Raw genomic sequence first — 17,200 nt, 5'->3', positions numbered from 1 at the left:
ATCTCTGAGAGGGAAACCAGAGAAAAATTTGCAAAGTTCTCTACATAATGGAAAGTCAGGTAAAGGTTTAAGTGCCCACCTCCTAGACCTATTGTTATGCCGAAATGATACCATTTGTGGAGGACAGATTACATAGTAAGTGATATTTATAAATGTCATCATTAACAAAGAGATTGCAAATGGTAAACATTTTATTTTAATTGTTTTGTTGGTATAGAATGCACATATCATAGTTCACCCATATTGAGTGGCACAATCATCAGCACAACTTCAGAACATTTTCTTCTTTTTTATACTGATTATTTGCTCCCCATTTCCCCCCAACCTCCCCTGCCATGTCCTCACTGCCATCAAGTCAATGGTGATACATAGTGAGTCCCTGTGAGTTCTGGGACTGTAAATGTTTATGGAAGTAGAAAGCCCAAAGTTTCTCCCAAAGAGCTGCTGCTGGTCCAGAACTGCTGACCATGCAGATCACCTAGGTCATTATCAATCCAATTACTCTAAAGGAATAGGTAAACAAAATACAAACAAGAAGCAACCAAAAAAACGACAAAAAATTGGTAGGGGCCAGAATTCAATTAAAAAGAAAGCAGAAAAAATGGAAAACTGAAACAACTTTAAAGTAGGTCCAAGGGAGGAGCAAATGATAAAGTATTATATTTAACCTAAATACATCTGCCATCATCTACTTTACCATGCTCTCTGTCTGGCAGCAAGGCTAGTGACATCTCTGGGCTATGTTCAGAGGGGATTCAAGGGAGGCTGAATTTGTGGGGAGGGCCTACAAATGAATTTGGGCTTCCACTATCATCGATAAACTTCTATAAACCAGGTGTCTACAATTTAAACTCTGAAACCATTACCTCCTTTGGATTTGGATTTTATTATTTACAAGCCATGAATCAGTGTACATCACAGGCTGGTCTACTTCTTCCAGGTGGGCTCACTTAGATGAGGAAAAAGGTTTAAAGACAAACCTTTAAGACTCCAGATGTTATACTTTCGGATACCCAGGCACCATCTGGTTTCTTCATCACATTTTTCTATAGCACCCATATGTTCCGTGATCTCTTCATGAGTAAGCTTATCAACTAAAGCGATGTCATAAGAACTAACTGTCCATAGATCATGGCTATGAATAAGTGTGAGGCTCAAATCCACTCACCTACTCAAGGTTATATATGCTTCTGGTTTACTTTAGAGATATAATTATCATGCTGTGATAGTGAACATTATAAATCATCCCTATGAGGATGAAGGTACTCCTATTGATAGTATCATTACTTTAGCCAATGGTATAGAATTTAAACCAGTATTGATAAAAGGAAATTATGCATGTTTAGGTCAGCTTCTCATGCTGCGATGCAGGAATTGTTAATATGTACAGATTAAATGCTTAAGTGACTGGTAACTATTTGTAGGAACAGTGGGTGGAGAATAGAGCAAATGTGCCACGGTGAACATTGATTTATAAAATATTGCTAGAAGGTTGGAAAGTCTTGGGAAACAGAAAACTGGTCGAGAGGAGGACTAACTATACTAGTTAAGAATATACCGAGTAACCCTGGTGACCCTGAAGTACATCATACAACCTGGGAAATCAAGACCTTCAGCTTAGAGGGGCCCTAAAAGCTTATTCAACCCCTGCCCAACTTACCCAGTGTGTCTGAGGGTAACACCAGGCCCTGACCCAAGTTTCGGCTTCCCTTTATTTACTGTAAGCTTGTGGAGCAATAGTCTCGCTAGGTGTTCATTGACTTTTGCTACACCATCCTTTCTTGTATCTCTTGTTCTACATTTCCCTGGTCCTAAGGGGCCCTGGATTCTGAAGAGACTCGTTAAAGACAAAATAATTAAAAGATGTCCACAGGACAAATTGTCTCTCAGAGTCTTGTAACAGTGACTAATGACAACCACTGATCATGTGTCTATACTTTCAGAAAAAGTAGGTAAGGAGAAAAGCTCGAGTGTGATTGGTCAATCATTGCCTGCTTAGGGAAAGGTCAGTAGTCCTGTATGACTGGAGTCTACATTATAGGACATGAGGGAGCATAAATGAAGAATCCGTAAGGGTAAGCAGAGACGTGTAAACTGATTGTGAGTGACCTAAGGTATCTTAGTACTACTGTTAGAATTTAAACTTAATTTTGTGAACAACAAAAGGCCATCATTAGTTTTAAAGCAGAGAACCACCAGGAAAAGACCCATGTTTTGTAAAAGTTCTAAGGATATAAGAATCTTTCACTACAACCCTATCTCTCACGTGCCACTAAATAGATTGCAAAACCAAAAAACTCTTGTAAATAAGGAAGTGACATCTTGTTCAGCTTCAGGTTGCATGCCATGTGACTAGAATTAATCATCACTCTCATGTATGCAAATGATCCTGGCTGCATTGATATTAGGGCTATAATTAAGTTTTAACAAGTAGCCAAATGCACAAACTTGGGAATCTGATTTGCAAGAAGGACTCTACTTTGCAGATAAAATGGAAAAAATTCCAGAAAAACACGGCTTATCCAAAATTGATATGAGAGTAGCTTGTTTAATGACTATTAAAGAATCATATCTATAAACTTTGTGTTTTTGCTTCTATGGGATATTAAACAATAGCTTTCTGGCTATGCCTTTGTGTGATCTTTGTATAATGGTAATACTAGCCTCAAACAAATGAGTTGAAAATTATTTTCTCCTTTTCTAGATTCTGGATGAGATTTGAATTGGCACTAATTCTTCCTCAAGTGTTTGCTATAATTGCCTCGTAAATCCTGGCGTTCTCTTTGTCACACAGCCTATACGCCATATTCAATCCCTCTTTACCTGATGAGCTATTTAGGAGTTTGTTGTTTCCTTTACAACTGTTTGGGTTATGCTTTCTTCGTGCCAAACATAAAAATCATTTCCAGACATAGATCTATCCATGAAAGACATCCCAATAGAAGTGAACAGTAATGTCGCTACCTGACAGCATGTGTGGCAGAGTAGAAATGTACTTCATAAGATTAAAATGGCTCATTTTTCTTTTGTGTGTGTGTGCAATTTCACCCATAAAAGAGTGATTTTTATTTTTTTAATTTTTAGAAAGCATTTTATTTCGGGCTCTTACAGCTATCATAATATTCCATACATCAGTTGTATCAAGCATATTTGTACATATGTTGTCATCATCATTTCCAAACCATTTTCTACTTGAACCCTTGGTATCAGATACTCTATTTTCCCCTCCCTCCCCCATCCTCCAACCCTCAGGAATCCTTGACCAATTATATATTTTTATTATTATTTCGTGTCTTATACTGTCCATTGTCTCCCTTCACGCACATTTCTGCTATTCGTCCCCTTCAGAGGGAAACTATATATCCAACTTTTTTCCGCATTCCCCCTCCCCAACCTTCCCCCTAACCTTATCATATTGCTACTCCCACTACTGTTCCTGAGGGGTTTATCTGTCCTGAATTCTGTACCAATGTGTGTTCTCCAGTCTGACCAGATGTGTAAGGTAGAGCTGGGTCAGAGTAGTGGGGAAGAGGAAGTATTCAGGAACTAGAGGGATGATGTGTGACTCCTCAGTGCTCCTGCACCCGGATTGAATCATCCCTTCCTAAAACCCTTTTGTGGAGGATGCCAATTCCCTACAGATGGGCTTTGGGTCTCTACTCCAAAGTCCCTGGTTCACATCAATATAGTTGTTTGTTTGGAATCTTTTGATAACTGATACCAGATCCCATTGACACCTCATGATCACACAGGCTGGTTTGCTTCTTCCATGTGGGCTTATTTGCTTCCCTACTGGATGGCTGCTTGTTTAACTTCAAGCCTTTAACACCCCAGATGCTGTATCTTTTGATAACCAGGCACCATCCGCTCTCTTTACCACATTTGCTTATGCACCCATCTTGTCTTCAGTGATCATGTCGGGAAGGTATGAAAGAGTGGCAGGTTATTAGAAGAAAGTGTTCTTGTGTTGAGGAGACCTTGAGTAGAGGTCCAAAATCCATCTGCTATCTTAATACGTAACATATAAATATATGTACAATGGCCTCTATCCCCTTCATTACAAATTAGAATATTTACATATATATACATGCCTTATATACATGCCAATAGCTATACCTCCATAAGTAGCTTTTGCCTCCTATTTCTTTCCTCTATTTCCTTTCCCCTTCCTCCTATCCTACTATCATGCTCACCCTCCATTCAGCTCTCAGTAATTCCTCTCGGATACACTATACTTGATTCAACCACACCAGGGATTACATACTCTCCTCACCATCAATTTTAGATCTCTTGTTGTTCCCTTATCCCTGAGTTTGTTGGCTTCCCACTCCCTGTCCCCACCCTTTCCTCTCCCATGTCCCCCCCCCCCCAGAACTTCTGGTCCCCTGTTTTCTCCTCGGAATTGTTCATCCTGCCTTTCTTATTTAGATAGACATAGGCCAAAAGAAAAACAACATCAGGGGGGTAAAATGAAGGGGAAAAAAAGAAAGAGAGAGATAGTTCCAGGTCGGTCTGCTGACCCTTATGTGTGTTTTTCCAATCAAGACTGATGAGGTGCCAAGCCCTGTCCCCCAAGTCAGAAGTCTTTTCAGGATTTCTTAGGACTTGGTTACGTTGCTCCCCTTACTGCCCTGTTACACTCCCTTTGTGTTTTACCCCGCTGTGCACGGGGCAGACCGGGCACACTTACCACACAGTGTCTCCAGTGGTGTCCCCTGTAGCACTAAGGGTCAGTGGGAGAATGTCGTGTCTCATGGTGGGGCCGGCCCTACAGTCTACTCTGTGCATTAGCTGCTCTGTGCAGGGATGTCATTCCAAGGGCTTGGTGGGCCATGATGAGGCACACTTTCTCTCTCCTCTTAGTTCGCTCCCATGTGGTCTGGACAGACCCACCTTCTCCCAAGGCTATATTTGTGGAAACTAGAGTCCAGACCCTCAACAAGCTAAACTGTAAGCTGCAAAATACCAGATTCAGAACAGACGGATCCTCTTCCTGGTGGACTCTTCTCTGTACTCCTTCCTAGCCCTCATACTAGGACCCATAATTTTAGTTATAATTTTGCTCTTAATTGCCCCTTGTCTCATTCAGCTCCTGCAAAACTGGCTCCGCGAGATCACCCGTATAGCAGTCCACCAGAAGATGCTGCAGCAATACCAGCCTCTCCACCCTATGCTAGGCCAGGCATTCCAGTACTCTGCCTAAAATCCCCTCCCTGATATGAGTCCGTCGTCCTTATGTCCGCAGGAAGGAGTTACAGAAGAGACTGACTCCGCCCCTTTTCACTATAAGGCAGAGTTGGGTATGCCTGGTCTTGGCAAAAGGGACTCCATTTTTAATCCGGTGCCTTCAGCTTGGCTCTCAGAATTCACCTCTCATAGGCCTCCCTTTCACTGACCTCCCTCTCACTGATCTCCCCCTCCCCTGCTCAACCTTCAAATTCCTGGAGCCGGCTCCTCATGGAGCCAGAATGTTTTCTGAAGATAAGCACACTCCACTCTACCCATCCTTGGCATATAGATAAGGTCAAAGACCTTCTCCCTTCTGAAGCACCTGTGTGCACAGATCCTCCCCAGCTTGGACCCTTCCCAGCTGTGCCTGCCAGCAGGGGTGTAAAAACTCAGCCTAAATTCCCTAAGGCACGGTTTCAAAGGCTCAATTCCCTGAGTTGCTGAATCCGCCCACAAGCCTCCCAATAGAGCCTGCTTCTAAATTTTGCCGATTGGATCTTTGGTTCTGTTTCATGCCCCAGAATTCCTTACAATATCTTTAGTGGTCCCATCGTCCTCTCTGTTAGTTCACTGCTACATGCCAGTGTATTTCCCTCAAGGCTTGGTGCTCTGGGGTGTGGTCTGGTCCCTCTATCCCTTTCCTGTGGAGACATAAGCAATACCCTCCCTGTGGGTGTACTAGTGCCCTGTTCCCCATCACCCTGTGGTTTTGTTGTTGCTGTTTTTTGTTTGCTTCCTTTTTTCTTCCCCCTCTTTTTGCCCTCCTTTTTAGTTGGCTGCCATATGCATCCCGGAGTCAGGTCCGATGCCTGAAATGGCTTATTTTTCAAAGTCGATCCCTGGCCTTTATTTGCGGCACCTCTAGGTGAGCTCAAATTTCCAACCATTCAGTTAGCAGCCAAGCCCATTAACAATTTACACCACCCAGGGATTCTTCTAGAAGATAGCAAAAGAGAATACTATCTGAACCTTTGGGGGGTCTGGAGAATATCTTATTAAAAAATAATAAGAAACACTAACTATAAGGAAAATGAATGATAAAATGACTACCTAAATATTTTAAAATCATCATAAAATACACCATTGAGAATGAAAAAGTAAGCCAACGTGCAACACGCAATGTTAAGACTGGCCCAGAATAAAAGTCTACTGCATCCAGAATTGATAAAGAACTCCTACAAGTCAATAAGAAAAAGAAAATCTAGCAGAAAATGAACAGAACAAATGTTCATGTTGCTAAAAAAGAATGCATCTAAATCAGTGGTTCTCAACCTTCCTAATGCTGCGACCCTTTAATACAGTTCCTCATATTGTGGTGATCCCCCCAACCATAAAATTATGTTTGTTGCTACTTCATCACTGTCATTTTGCTACTGTTATAATTTGGGCGACCCCTGTGAAAAGGTCATAAGACCCCCCAAAGGGGTTGTGACCCACAGGTTGAGAACTGCTGATCAGTTAACATGAAGAGATACTCAACCACCTCATTAGTCATCAAAGAAGTGCAGAGAAATGAGATACCATTTAACACCCAGAGATTGGATTTAAAAAATTTAAATCATCACTATTAAAAACAAATAAACCAAACTCACTATCACAAACTCCCACTCATATCAGGCCGATAGGACAGAGTTGAACTGCCCCTGTTGGTTTCCAGGGTTTGATTTTGTTACACAAGCAACAAGCTTCATCTTTCTCCTGCAGAACAACTGGTGGATTAGAAATGCTGACCTTGAAGCCAGCAGCCTAACACACAACCTGCTACACCACCATTGACCCTTCAAATGTTCATTAATATACCAAGAAACGGGAAAACTCATATAGCTTATTGGTGTGCAAATTAGTGTGTTTTTAAAGTCTTTTGGGTAATATCTAATATAATACACCTACATGCCAACAAATTCACCCTTAGGTGCATATATACAACAGAATATATAAGTATCAAAAATAGACACACATACATACACACAAAAGTTCTTAGTGGAATTATTTGGAATAACCACTCAGAAATGAAAAGGGAAAAATTACCAATACATACAATTGCATGAATTTAAAAATTATACTGAGCACACTAGCATAAAACGCAGAAAGGAATAGATGTTGGACTTGGGGGAAATAGCGACTAGTTAAGACTCACCCGTCTGCAGTTCCTGCTGCCAGATCAGAAAATTTGGAGGGAAAAAGGGACCATACTTATATCCAGTGTTCCAGGATACAAATGCAGCATGCCAGTATGGAGAGGGGGACCAGTTGTGGGACCTGAGGGCTCGGTCCCCATATCAGCTACATGGACAACTGCCCTTCCCCACAGAAGAATTTACTTTAGAGGATGGCACTGAAGCTTTTCTGTTTGGGGGGGATGGTGATGGTGGTGGTGATGGTACTTTCTTGTATATTTAAAACGGAACAATTCTCCACTAATGTGAGAGGAATAGTGCATTTTTAGTTCCTTCCACCAGGTCAAACTGTTAATCAAGCTTTCTGTTTTGAGGTTCTGAAAAGATAGCTCAACAGTGTGCAAAAAAAAGGCCTGATTTGTGGCAGACAGGGCACTTGGTTTTGCCACTATGACAATGCACCTGCTCACACAGCCATCTCAGTGCATCAGTTTTTGGCAAAAAAACAAACTGCTTTTTTTGCCTAACACACCTTACTCCCTGAGCTTGTTCCATATAGCTTCTTTTTGCTTCCACAAATGCAGAGGGACTTAAAAGGACAGCACTTTGGTGATGTAGAAGGGATGGAGAAAAAAATGCAGGAGGTGTAGTCAGCCATCCAAACAGATAAGTTTGAAAAATGTTTTCAACAACCAAAAATGAAATTGCAGATTTGACAAGTGTATTCAGTGTAATGGAGAGTACTTTGAACATGATACGGTTGTATGGTTAAAAAATGTTTAAATACATAGCTTTGAAAAAATTCCGATGGTTTGGGGGGTACCCTTTTGTAGAAGGAGAAGCAGAGTTAAATGGTGGCATGAGCAGTTGCATTCGCCCATTTGCCCACAAAATTGCCATTCAAAAGCAAACAGAATTGGTGGAATAAACACTAGATGCAAATCAGCAGAGAATTACAGCATCAAGCAAATGCTCAATCAAGAAAATGACTACAAACTATAGTTTAGCTCAACTAGCAAAGAACTCTGCTCTGAGTATTCCACTCTTTTAAGATCTATCTGTGTGGCGGTTACATAATCTCACGTCAACTTGTGGAGAGGTAGAGTCTAGCGTGTCAGGCAGGTCACAGCTTGATGACCTCATTTGGATGCACCACATGGATAAATAGCTCACTGGAGGCCAAATAGATAAAGACTCTGCTTCGTCTTTCTCCAGACAAGCTACATAGAACTAGGCTGATGGCAGCCGGAGCCTTGGAGCTGGAGGAGCCACAGGGAGACCCACACCAGTGCAAAGATGCTTCCACCGCGACTGGATCCAGAGACTTTCCACCCCTGGCATATGATCTTCCTGCATTGGCGTCATTACATGTGTTGCATGAGTCTGAAGAGGAATTTATGGAGTGGTATCAGGCATATGGTCTAATATCAGACTTAATGGACTAGATCTTAACTGAGCTGGGGTATTTTCTAAATATTCAACTGCTCTTGTATATGTCTATAAATTTATTTCTCTAGTCAGCCCAGACTAACACAACCTGTACGCGATCAAACTGACAACAGCAACTCAAAAGGACAGACTGAAACCTTAGGGGGGGTTATGTCAATGCAGAAGAGCAGATTGAAAAAGGAAGGTGTGATAGTTACATAAGCCAGTGTCAATTTTGGACTTGAGAGGATTAAGAGTGAAGAGGTGGAGTCTAGTCTGTCAATCTGATCATAGCCAATGAGGCCTCTGTGTGGTCATGGCTTTCTCCTGAGAATTCTGGGATATCTGGTCCTCCTTGGAGGTGTGTGCAACTCTGAAGACACTCCCTGGGAGACATTGGAACTGACAAGACACATGGAACTACCCTCGAGCCATGAGCTGGAGAAGCCACATGGACCTACCCTGATGCAACCAAACCTCTGAAGCCAGAGAAGCTACACAGAAACCCCTGCCAGTGCTGAGATGCTTACAACACCACATGATCCAGAGACTTTCCACTCCTGGCCTGTGATCTTCCTGAATTCGGCATCATTGTATGTATTTCATGAGTCTGAAGAGGACTTTATATATTGGTATTGGACATATGGGCTAATATCAGACTAATGCGCTAGAAATGGACTGAGTTGAGATGTTTTCTCAGTGTACAATTATTCTTGTATACAAATCTTTTTAGGGGGTGGGGTACAGTGTACTTTATTGATAGTGCATGACATGATCAGACTCTCTAAGCCCCATCTCTTCTTTAGGGTGTCTGAATGGAAATTTCTCAATGTGTTAGGGTATGGAATTGAGTGGGGAAGACTCCCCAGCAGCTGAGGGCCTCTTTTCCTCTTATGCTGTTGCTGGAGCTGGTGGTCCAGGGGGTTCTTACTCATTGGAGGCCATGTGGACCGTGAGGTCCACTACTCTGTTGCTGTAGCCAAATTCATTTTCATTCCATGAACTGAGCTTGACAAAGTGGACGTTGAGGGCAATGCCAGCCCCAGCATCAAAGGTAGAAGAGTGGGGGTCACTGTGGAAGTCAACAACCTTGTCCTCAGTGTATCCCAGGATGTCCTTGAGTGGACCATCAGACACCTGCTTCACCACTGTCTTGATGTCATCATACTTGGCAGCTTTTTGCAGATGGCAGGTGAGATCCACGACAGATACATTGGGGGTGGGGACATGTAAGGCCATGCCAGTGAGTTTCCCATTCAGCTCCAGGATAACCTTGCCCACAACCTTGGCAGCTTCAGTGGATGTGGGGATGATGTTCTGAGCAGCCAAAATTCACCGAGGGGCCATCCACGGACTTCTGGGTGGCAGTGATGGCATGGACTGTTGTCATGAGTCCTTCCATGATGCCAAAATTGTCATGATGACGTTGGACTGGAGGGCCAATCAGTTGGTGGTGCAGGAGGCATTGCTGACAATCTTGAGGGAGTTGTCCTACTTTCCGTGGTTCACACCCATCACAAACATGGGTGCATCGGCAGAAGTGGGAGAGATGATCAACCTTTGGGCACCGCCCTTCAGGTGAGCCCCAGCCTTCTCCATGGTGGTGAAGACACCAGTGGACTCTACGACATACTCAGCACCGGCCTCACCCCACCTGATGTTGGCGGAATCTCCTTCCTGGAAGATGGAGATGGACTTCCCATTGATAATAGATTTCATGTTCTCAGCCTTGATGGTGCCTTGAACTTGCCGTGGGTGGAATCCTACTGGAACATATAGACCATGTAGTTCAGTTCAATGAAGAGGTCATTGATGGCAACAATCTCCCCTTTGCCAGAGTGGAAAGCAGCCCGAGTGAGCACCCACCCAATGTCGCCAAATCTATTCACTCCGACCTTCACTATTGTGTCTCCGGATGTGGCTGTGACTGCAGGGGAATGAGAAGAGATGGCTGCCTGTCACACGAGGAGGAGAAGAGAGTCACCCTCTTTCTTACCTACATATGAGTGTCTATGAGTTTGCTTCTCTAGTCTACCCAGACTAACAAACAACTGCTCTTGTATCTAAACCTCTTTCTTATACAGAGGGGGAGAAAGGTTTTGCAGCTGGAAGAATATAATAAATGTCAATGAATTGTACATGAACAAATTGTCGCATTGTGTACATTCTGCTGTGTGTATTTTCAACAAAGGCAATAAAATAAACAATGTTTTAAAGGATACCACCATTTTTTTTAAAGAAAAAGACTACATTTAAATGGTAGGGAAGCATTGATTCTCCAGCTGTCTGCAGGTGGACACATTGTTCAGAGCACTGTGCTGCCCCGTCGTATTGGTATTACTCTGAGGATAGGTGTTCCACATCAGAAACAGTCAAATGGGAACCTGATTCACTTTGTAAATCCCAGTCAAAGACATAAATGAAGACTAAGACATATATATATATTTGTTACATCATCTTCATCAGCCTTAATAGAGACAAGGGAATAGTTTGGCCAACACCACACTTCTTTTATGCTGTGCATTCCCCAATTCCTTCTTCTCTTAGGTCCTATTAGGCTATCTCAAGTCTAACCTCATTTATACAAGCAATCTACTACCTATGCTCATTAAAACACATTGGGAATAAACTTATTCTAGGTATATACAGATGTCTTACACCTGAGGAAGAAGTGTGTGAAGAGAAAGGAGAACACAAAGTAAACCAAGACAGGGCCTGTTTCTTTTTTTTTAAACATTTTATTAGGGGCTCATATAACTCTTATCACAATCCATACATATACATACATCAATTGTATAAAGCACATCTGTACATTCTTTGCCCTAATCATTTTCTTTTTTCCTTTTCTTTTTTTACATTTTATTAGGAGCTCATACAACTCTTATCACAATCCATACATATACATACATCAATTATATAAAGCACATCCGCACATTCCCTGAACCAATCATTCTCAAAGCATTTGCTCTCCACTAAAGCCCTATGCATCAGGTCCTCTTTTTTTTCCCCTCCCTCCCCACTCCTCCCTCCCTCATGTGCCCTTGGTAATTTATACATTGTTATTTTGTCATATCTTGCCCTATCCGGAGTCTTCCTTTCCCCCCTTCTCTGCTGTCCATCTCCCAGGGATGAGGTCACATGTGGATCCTTGTAATCAGTTCCCCATTTCCAACCCACTCACCCTCCCCTCTCCCAGCATCGACCCTCACACCCTTGGTCCTGAAGGTATCATCCACCGTGATTCCCTGTGCCTCCAGCCCCCATATGCACCAGTGTACAACCTCTGCCCTATCCAGTCCTGCAAGGTAGAATTCGGATCATGGTAGTTGGGGGGAGGAAGCATCCAGGATCTGGGGGAAAGCTGTGTTCTTCATCGGTACTACCGGGCCTGTTTCTTAAAAATCATCCAGCCAGGCTTTAACAGAGTGAAATTATAAACTAAGCCTGCTTTAGGTTCTAAATCAGTGTGCTTGGCAAAAAAAGGTCATATAATCAAAATTACCTTGAAAACACAGCAAGGTATCTCATTATAGAATGACATATTGTTCACCAGTAAATCAAGCAGCTAAATTATCTTTTATGCTTTAAGTGACTAGTATTTCTTTAGTTGAGAACAGATGGAGTATATTCCTTTTATCGAAGGTCTGTGGTACAAAGGGAAAAATATAAGTAGTTCTACACACTACTCTCTTGCACAACATGTGAACTACACATAGTTCATTTCTATTTGTTCTCTCCCCCATCTCCCCTCCCTGCCCCTCACTCCTTCCCTCTTCCTCTTCCTTGTTTACCAAGGACAGTCTTAGTTTATTCCTCTACTTATACCCCTTTCACCCTCAAAACATTTTCTACTTTGAACTATAAAGAAGCAGCACACAAGAGTCCCTTTGTGGTAATGGGATAGTTGTTTCTTGGTTGTGGCAGTGGGGATGCAAATTTTTGCAAATGATGAATGCATAAACAATACAAAGACATAGAAAAATAACTGGTGCCTGCAAAAACTCATAGAATCCAAGTAAACTCTATGGTTGAATTGAGTATTTGTGTCAAGGTCAATTTCCTGGTTAGAAAATGCTACCACTGGGAGAAACTGGAAAATGGGTACTAAACATTTTTCTGCACACTTTTGGAAACTTACTGTGAGTCAATCAATAATTATTTCCAAAAGAGAAATTTAAGCATATAAAATTGAGTGGAATCATATAACTTATAATAGATTTGAACCATAAATTAAATGGTTCCACCTTTCTGTATTTTGTTGTTACTTTGGGGAACTCCTCTGAGTTACTGTAGTCAATAGACCTAAACCAAAAATCAAACTGCCAATGACTCAAAATGCCCCCTATAGGACAGGGTGTATAAGTAACAGTAAGCCTCTGACTCTGAGACTGTAACTGTTTATAGAAGTAGGAGGCCCTATTCCTCCCTCAGAATAGCTAGTGGTTTTGAACTTAGGATGTTGTGAATCACAGACATTATGGGTTACAGCCCAATATGTAACCACTAGGCCACCAGGACTCCTCAGTAGAGCTAAGTAAACATCAAAAGTTCAAGCTGCTGACTCCCTGAGACAATCACTCAGGGATACTTTTTAAACCTTGCACCAAAACCCTGACATCACCTTTTTGTCTAATTACAGGTTGGAACACAAAATAAACACCCTGAGTATGGGTGCTTCAGTTTTTTTTAAAAATCTATATGAGAACAAAAGTCAACAATTGCTCAAAGGCAAAGATGAGAAGATAAGGAGGCAGGGAAACTAGGGGACTGGAAATGGAACAACCAGAAAGATATTAAACAGAATGTTGACACAGAGAAGCATCCTCTAGCAGACCTCTATATGCTCATGAGTACACTGCTCTTCACCTTCCCACATCTGTTCAACTTGCATATGTACCTACCTGTAGATTATTGTGCATTGTAACTGTTATCATCAGTCTGTGTTGTTATTGATGTTGTTATCAGGTGCATTCCAGCCTGTTCTGATTCATAGCAACCTGATGTACAACACAACACTGCCCAGTCCTTATGATCATTCTTATGTTTCAGCCCGTTGTTGCAGCCCCTGTGTCAATCCATCTTATCGAGGGCCTTCCTCCTTTTCACTGCCCCTCCACATTACCAAGATCGATGCCTTGTTCATGGGCTGGTATCTCTAGATAGCATGTTCAAAGCACTTGGACAAGTCTCACTGGCCTCACTTCTAAGAACCACTGTGGCCCCACTTCTTCAAGACAGATTGGCTGCTTCGTTTGACAGTCCGAGCAGGTTTCCATAGTCTTCATCAGCACCATAATTCAAATGCATTGTTTCTTTGTCTGTCCTCCTTTTTCAACACCCAGCTTTCACATCCATACGAGGCAATTGAAAATACCATGGCCTGGGTCAGATACACCTTACTTCTCAAAATAATAGCCTTTAGAGACTTTAGAGAGGTCACCCAAGGCAGTGTTTCTTTTGAGCTCTTGGTGCTGGTTCCAAGAACATTGGGTGTGGATGTAAGCAAGGTGAAACCCTTGACAACTTCCATCTTTTCTCCATTGATCATGGTGTGTCCTATTGGTCCAGTGGGGAGAACCATTGAGTTCTGCACCACACTGAAGGCTGTATAAGTAATAGCATTCACCTTGGTTGTCTTTTCCTCTGGGGCACCTCCTGGTGTCATTCGCCTTGGCTGTGTTGTGCTGACTACCTTTTTACTGTATATTGCCTTTCCAGTCCTATACATCTCTTATCTAGATAGTGATTTATCCTCCCGTCCCCTCCCATCCCTGGTAATAGTAAAAGAATATTTCTTTCTGTGTGAAAATCTGTTCTTGAATTTTTATAATAGCCCTGTCATACAATATTTGTTCTTTTGTGACTCATAGGTTTCAAGAAGTATTGTGCACTACAGGCTCATCCGTGTTATGAGGTGCTTAGTGGAACCTTTCTTATGTTTAATGTATTCCTTTGTGTGTGTATCATAGGTGGTTTATCCATTCATCATTTTGTCATAGTTCATTGTTACATATGTATATATACATATATATTTGCTATAGTGAGTAATGCTGCAATGAACATGGGTATTCATATATTTATTCAGGTCATGGCTGTCAATCCTCAAGATTAAATACCTATTAGTGAGATAGCTGAATTATAAGGCATTTCTATTTAAAACGTTTTAAAGGAACTAATGCCACAAAACCATGTAATGATAACTCATACTTTTCAATCGGGAACACAAAGAGCAGCCAGTGGGTCACCAAGAACCCCGTATCAACCATAGTTCAACAACACAGTTCCATTTCATCTCTTTTATATATGAGAAATGTTTTACTATTTTATGACACCAGACATTTCCACGAAGATAGTAAAAAAAGTCTGAAATAATGTCTTAAATTTGATATCAATAAAACTAGTAATAGTGTCTTAAATTTGATATCAATAAAACTACTAAATAAAATAATGTAAATCCCCAAATCATGAAACAGAGAGAGATTTTCTTTTACAAAAGATTCTTCTCATGGCTCCTTTCATGTCTCTGTTCCTCAGGCTGTAGATGAAAGGGTTCAGCATGGGGGTCACCACAGTGTACATCATAGCCATCACAGTGTCCTTAATGGTAGAATTATCTGCCGATGGGCATAAGTAGAGGCCAATAACTGTCCCATAGAACAGGGACACCACAGAGAGGTGAGAGCCACAGGTGGAGAAAGCCTTGCGGATGCCCCTGGCAGAAGGGACCTTCAGGATGGAGGAGACGATCCGTACATAGGACATGATGATGAGTAAGAATGGGATGACAAGAATGAGTCCTCCCATGACAAATATCACCAGCTCATTCACCTGAGTGTCAGAGCAGGCCAGCTTGAGCAGAGCAGACATATCACAGAAAAAGTGGGGAATCACATTGTCCGCACAGAAAGACAACCTGGCCATGAGCAGAGTGTGCAGCATGGCATGGAATGTGGTCAGCACCCAGGACAGTGCCACCAGGGAGAGACAGAGCTGGGGGCTCATGATGGTGGTGTAGTGCAGGGGAAAGCAAATGGCCACGTAGCGGTCATAGGCCATGGCCACAAGAAGGAAGCTTTCCAGGTCACCAAAAAACAGGAAGAAGTACATCTGAGTCAGGCATCCCCCATAGGGGATGGATGGCATTTGGCTCTGCATGTTCTGCAGCAATTTAGGCATTGTGACAGAGGAGAAGCAGAAGTCAGAGAAGGACAAGTTGCTGAGAAACAAATACATGGGTGTGTGCAGGTGGGAGTCCAGGCGAATGATGATGATGATGGTGAGGTTTCCCAGGACTGTGGTGAGATACATGACCAGGAACATGGCGTAGAACAGGTTCTGCTGCTCTGGCTCAATGGGCAGGCCCAAAAGGAGGAACTCTGAGATGATGGTTTGATTCTCCCCTGGCATACTGTGTCACTAATATCTAAGCAAGACAAACAGTGTTCATTAAAACCTGAATTAAAATATACATATTTATGCAATATTAGATGTTCTGTAATAATGCTTGTTTTTCTCATGAAAACAAGGACAATTTTTATAGTCTCTATCAGTTTCTACAATTAATAATGATCTTTTTTCTTTTTATTTTTTTGAATATAAAACTATATTCCTTCCTTCCAAAATCATTCATATCTCTTAGCTTCTGAGACATTCAAAGTATTGGTCTCCTTGCTACTCACTTGGCCATTCATTTGTTTTTAATGATGAAAATTACCTTCTGCTCTATCTGTACTTTACCTGTTGTTCTCACAATTATTTCCTACGCATAGTTCCCTTATACAGAGAAGCTACCAAGCCTCCATATGTTGCCACTTAGTTCTCTTGTTAATTCATCCATTGTTTTAAATCCCAACTGCTACTTCCCTCCACCGAGCTGACATCATATCTTGCCTGGTATATGGAAATAATTGCAGAAATATCTCCCAGCTACCAGGCTTGCTCTACTTCCACCTTTTCATTCTCACTGTAGCATTTACTGATGAGAATCTGATCACCTCTCCTTCCTGTTAAACTTTCATGGCTCTCCTCGTTCTTAGGATCAGGGTTAAACTCCATTCAGGGCTACAGATATAGCACACAGCTAGACCCTTAATCTATTTCTATAGCCTCTCCTAACCACAAAAGGACACTGACATCCACTATTCAGGAATGCTGCACTGAAAACTCATTATTTTTTGAGATAACCTAGCTTTACGCAAGGTTTCAGTGCACCACAGTCTGTGGCTTCCAGAAAGACCTTCCCCACTGCAAAGATGCCCCAAAGGAAGGTCAGCTCTGCCAAAGGGGAAGTCAAGGAGCCCAGGAGGAGATCTGTAAGGTTGTTGCCAAGACCTGTGCCTGTAAAAATGGAGATGAAGCCCAAAAGGGCATCAGGAAAGGACAAATCCTCGGACAACAAACATGCACGTCCAAGGGGGAGCAACTGG

The 17,200-nt window shown here is 42.1% G+C and overlaps 1 protein-coding gene and 1 pseudogene across 1 annotated transcript; both read right to left on the bottom strand.

Moving 5' to 3' along the window:
- Positions 1-9,701: 9,701 nt before the first annotated feature.
- LOC142458643 (glyceraldehyde-3-phosphate dehydrogenase-like) lies at positions 9,702-13,693 on the bottom strand (annotated as a pseudogene).
- Positions 13,694-15,236: 1,543 nt separating this feature from the next.
- Positions 15,237-16,181, bottom strand: LOC142458641 (olfactory receptor 1E2). The gene has a single exon (XM_075559598.1). The coding sequence runs from the start codon at positions 16,179-16,181 to the stop codon at positions 15,237-15,239; it is 945 nt and encodes a 314-aa protein (XP_075415713.1).
- Positions 16,182-17,200: the final 1,019 nt, after the last annotated feature.

This window comes from Tenrec ecaudatus, chromosome 10 (assembly GCF_050624435.1).
Source record: "Tenrec ecaudatus isolate mTenEca1 chromosome 10, mTenEca1.hap1, whole genome shotgun sequence".
In the NCBI taxonomy this organism is placed as follows: domain Eukaryota; kingdom Metazoa; phylum Chordata; class Mammalia; order Afrosoricida; family Tenrecidae; genus Tenrec; species Tenrec ecaudatus.
The sequence above is the reverse complement of the archived record's forward strand: the minus strand, read 5'-3'. Positions and strand labels throughout refer to the sequence as shown.

Coding starts and splice junctions, on each gene's coding strand:
- LOC142458641 (XM_075559598.1), bottom strand. CDS start 16,181: ATGCCAGGGGAGAATCAAACCATCATCTCAGAGTTCCTCCTTTTGGGC.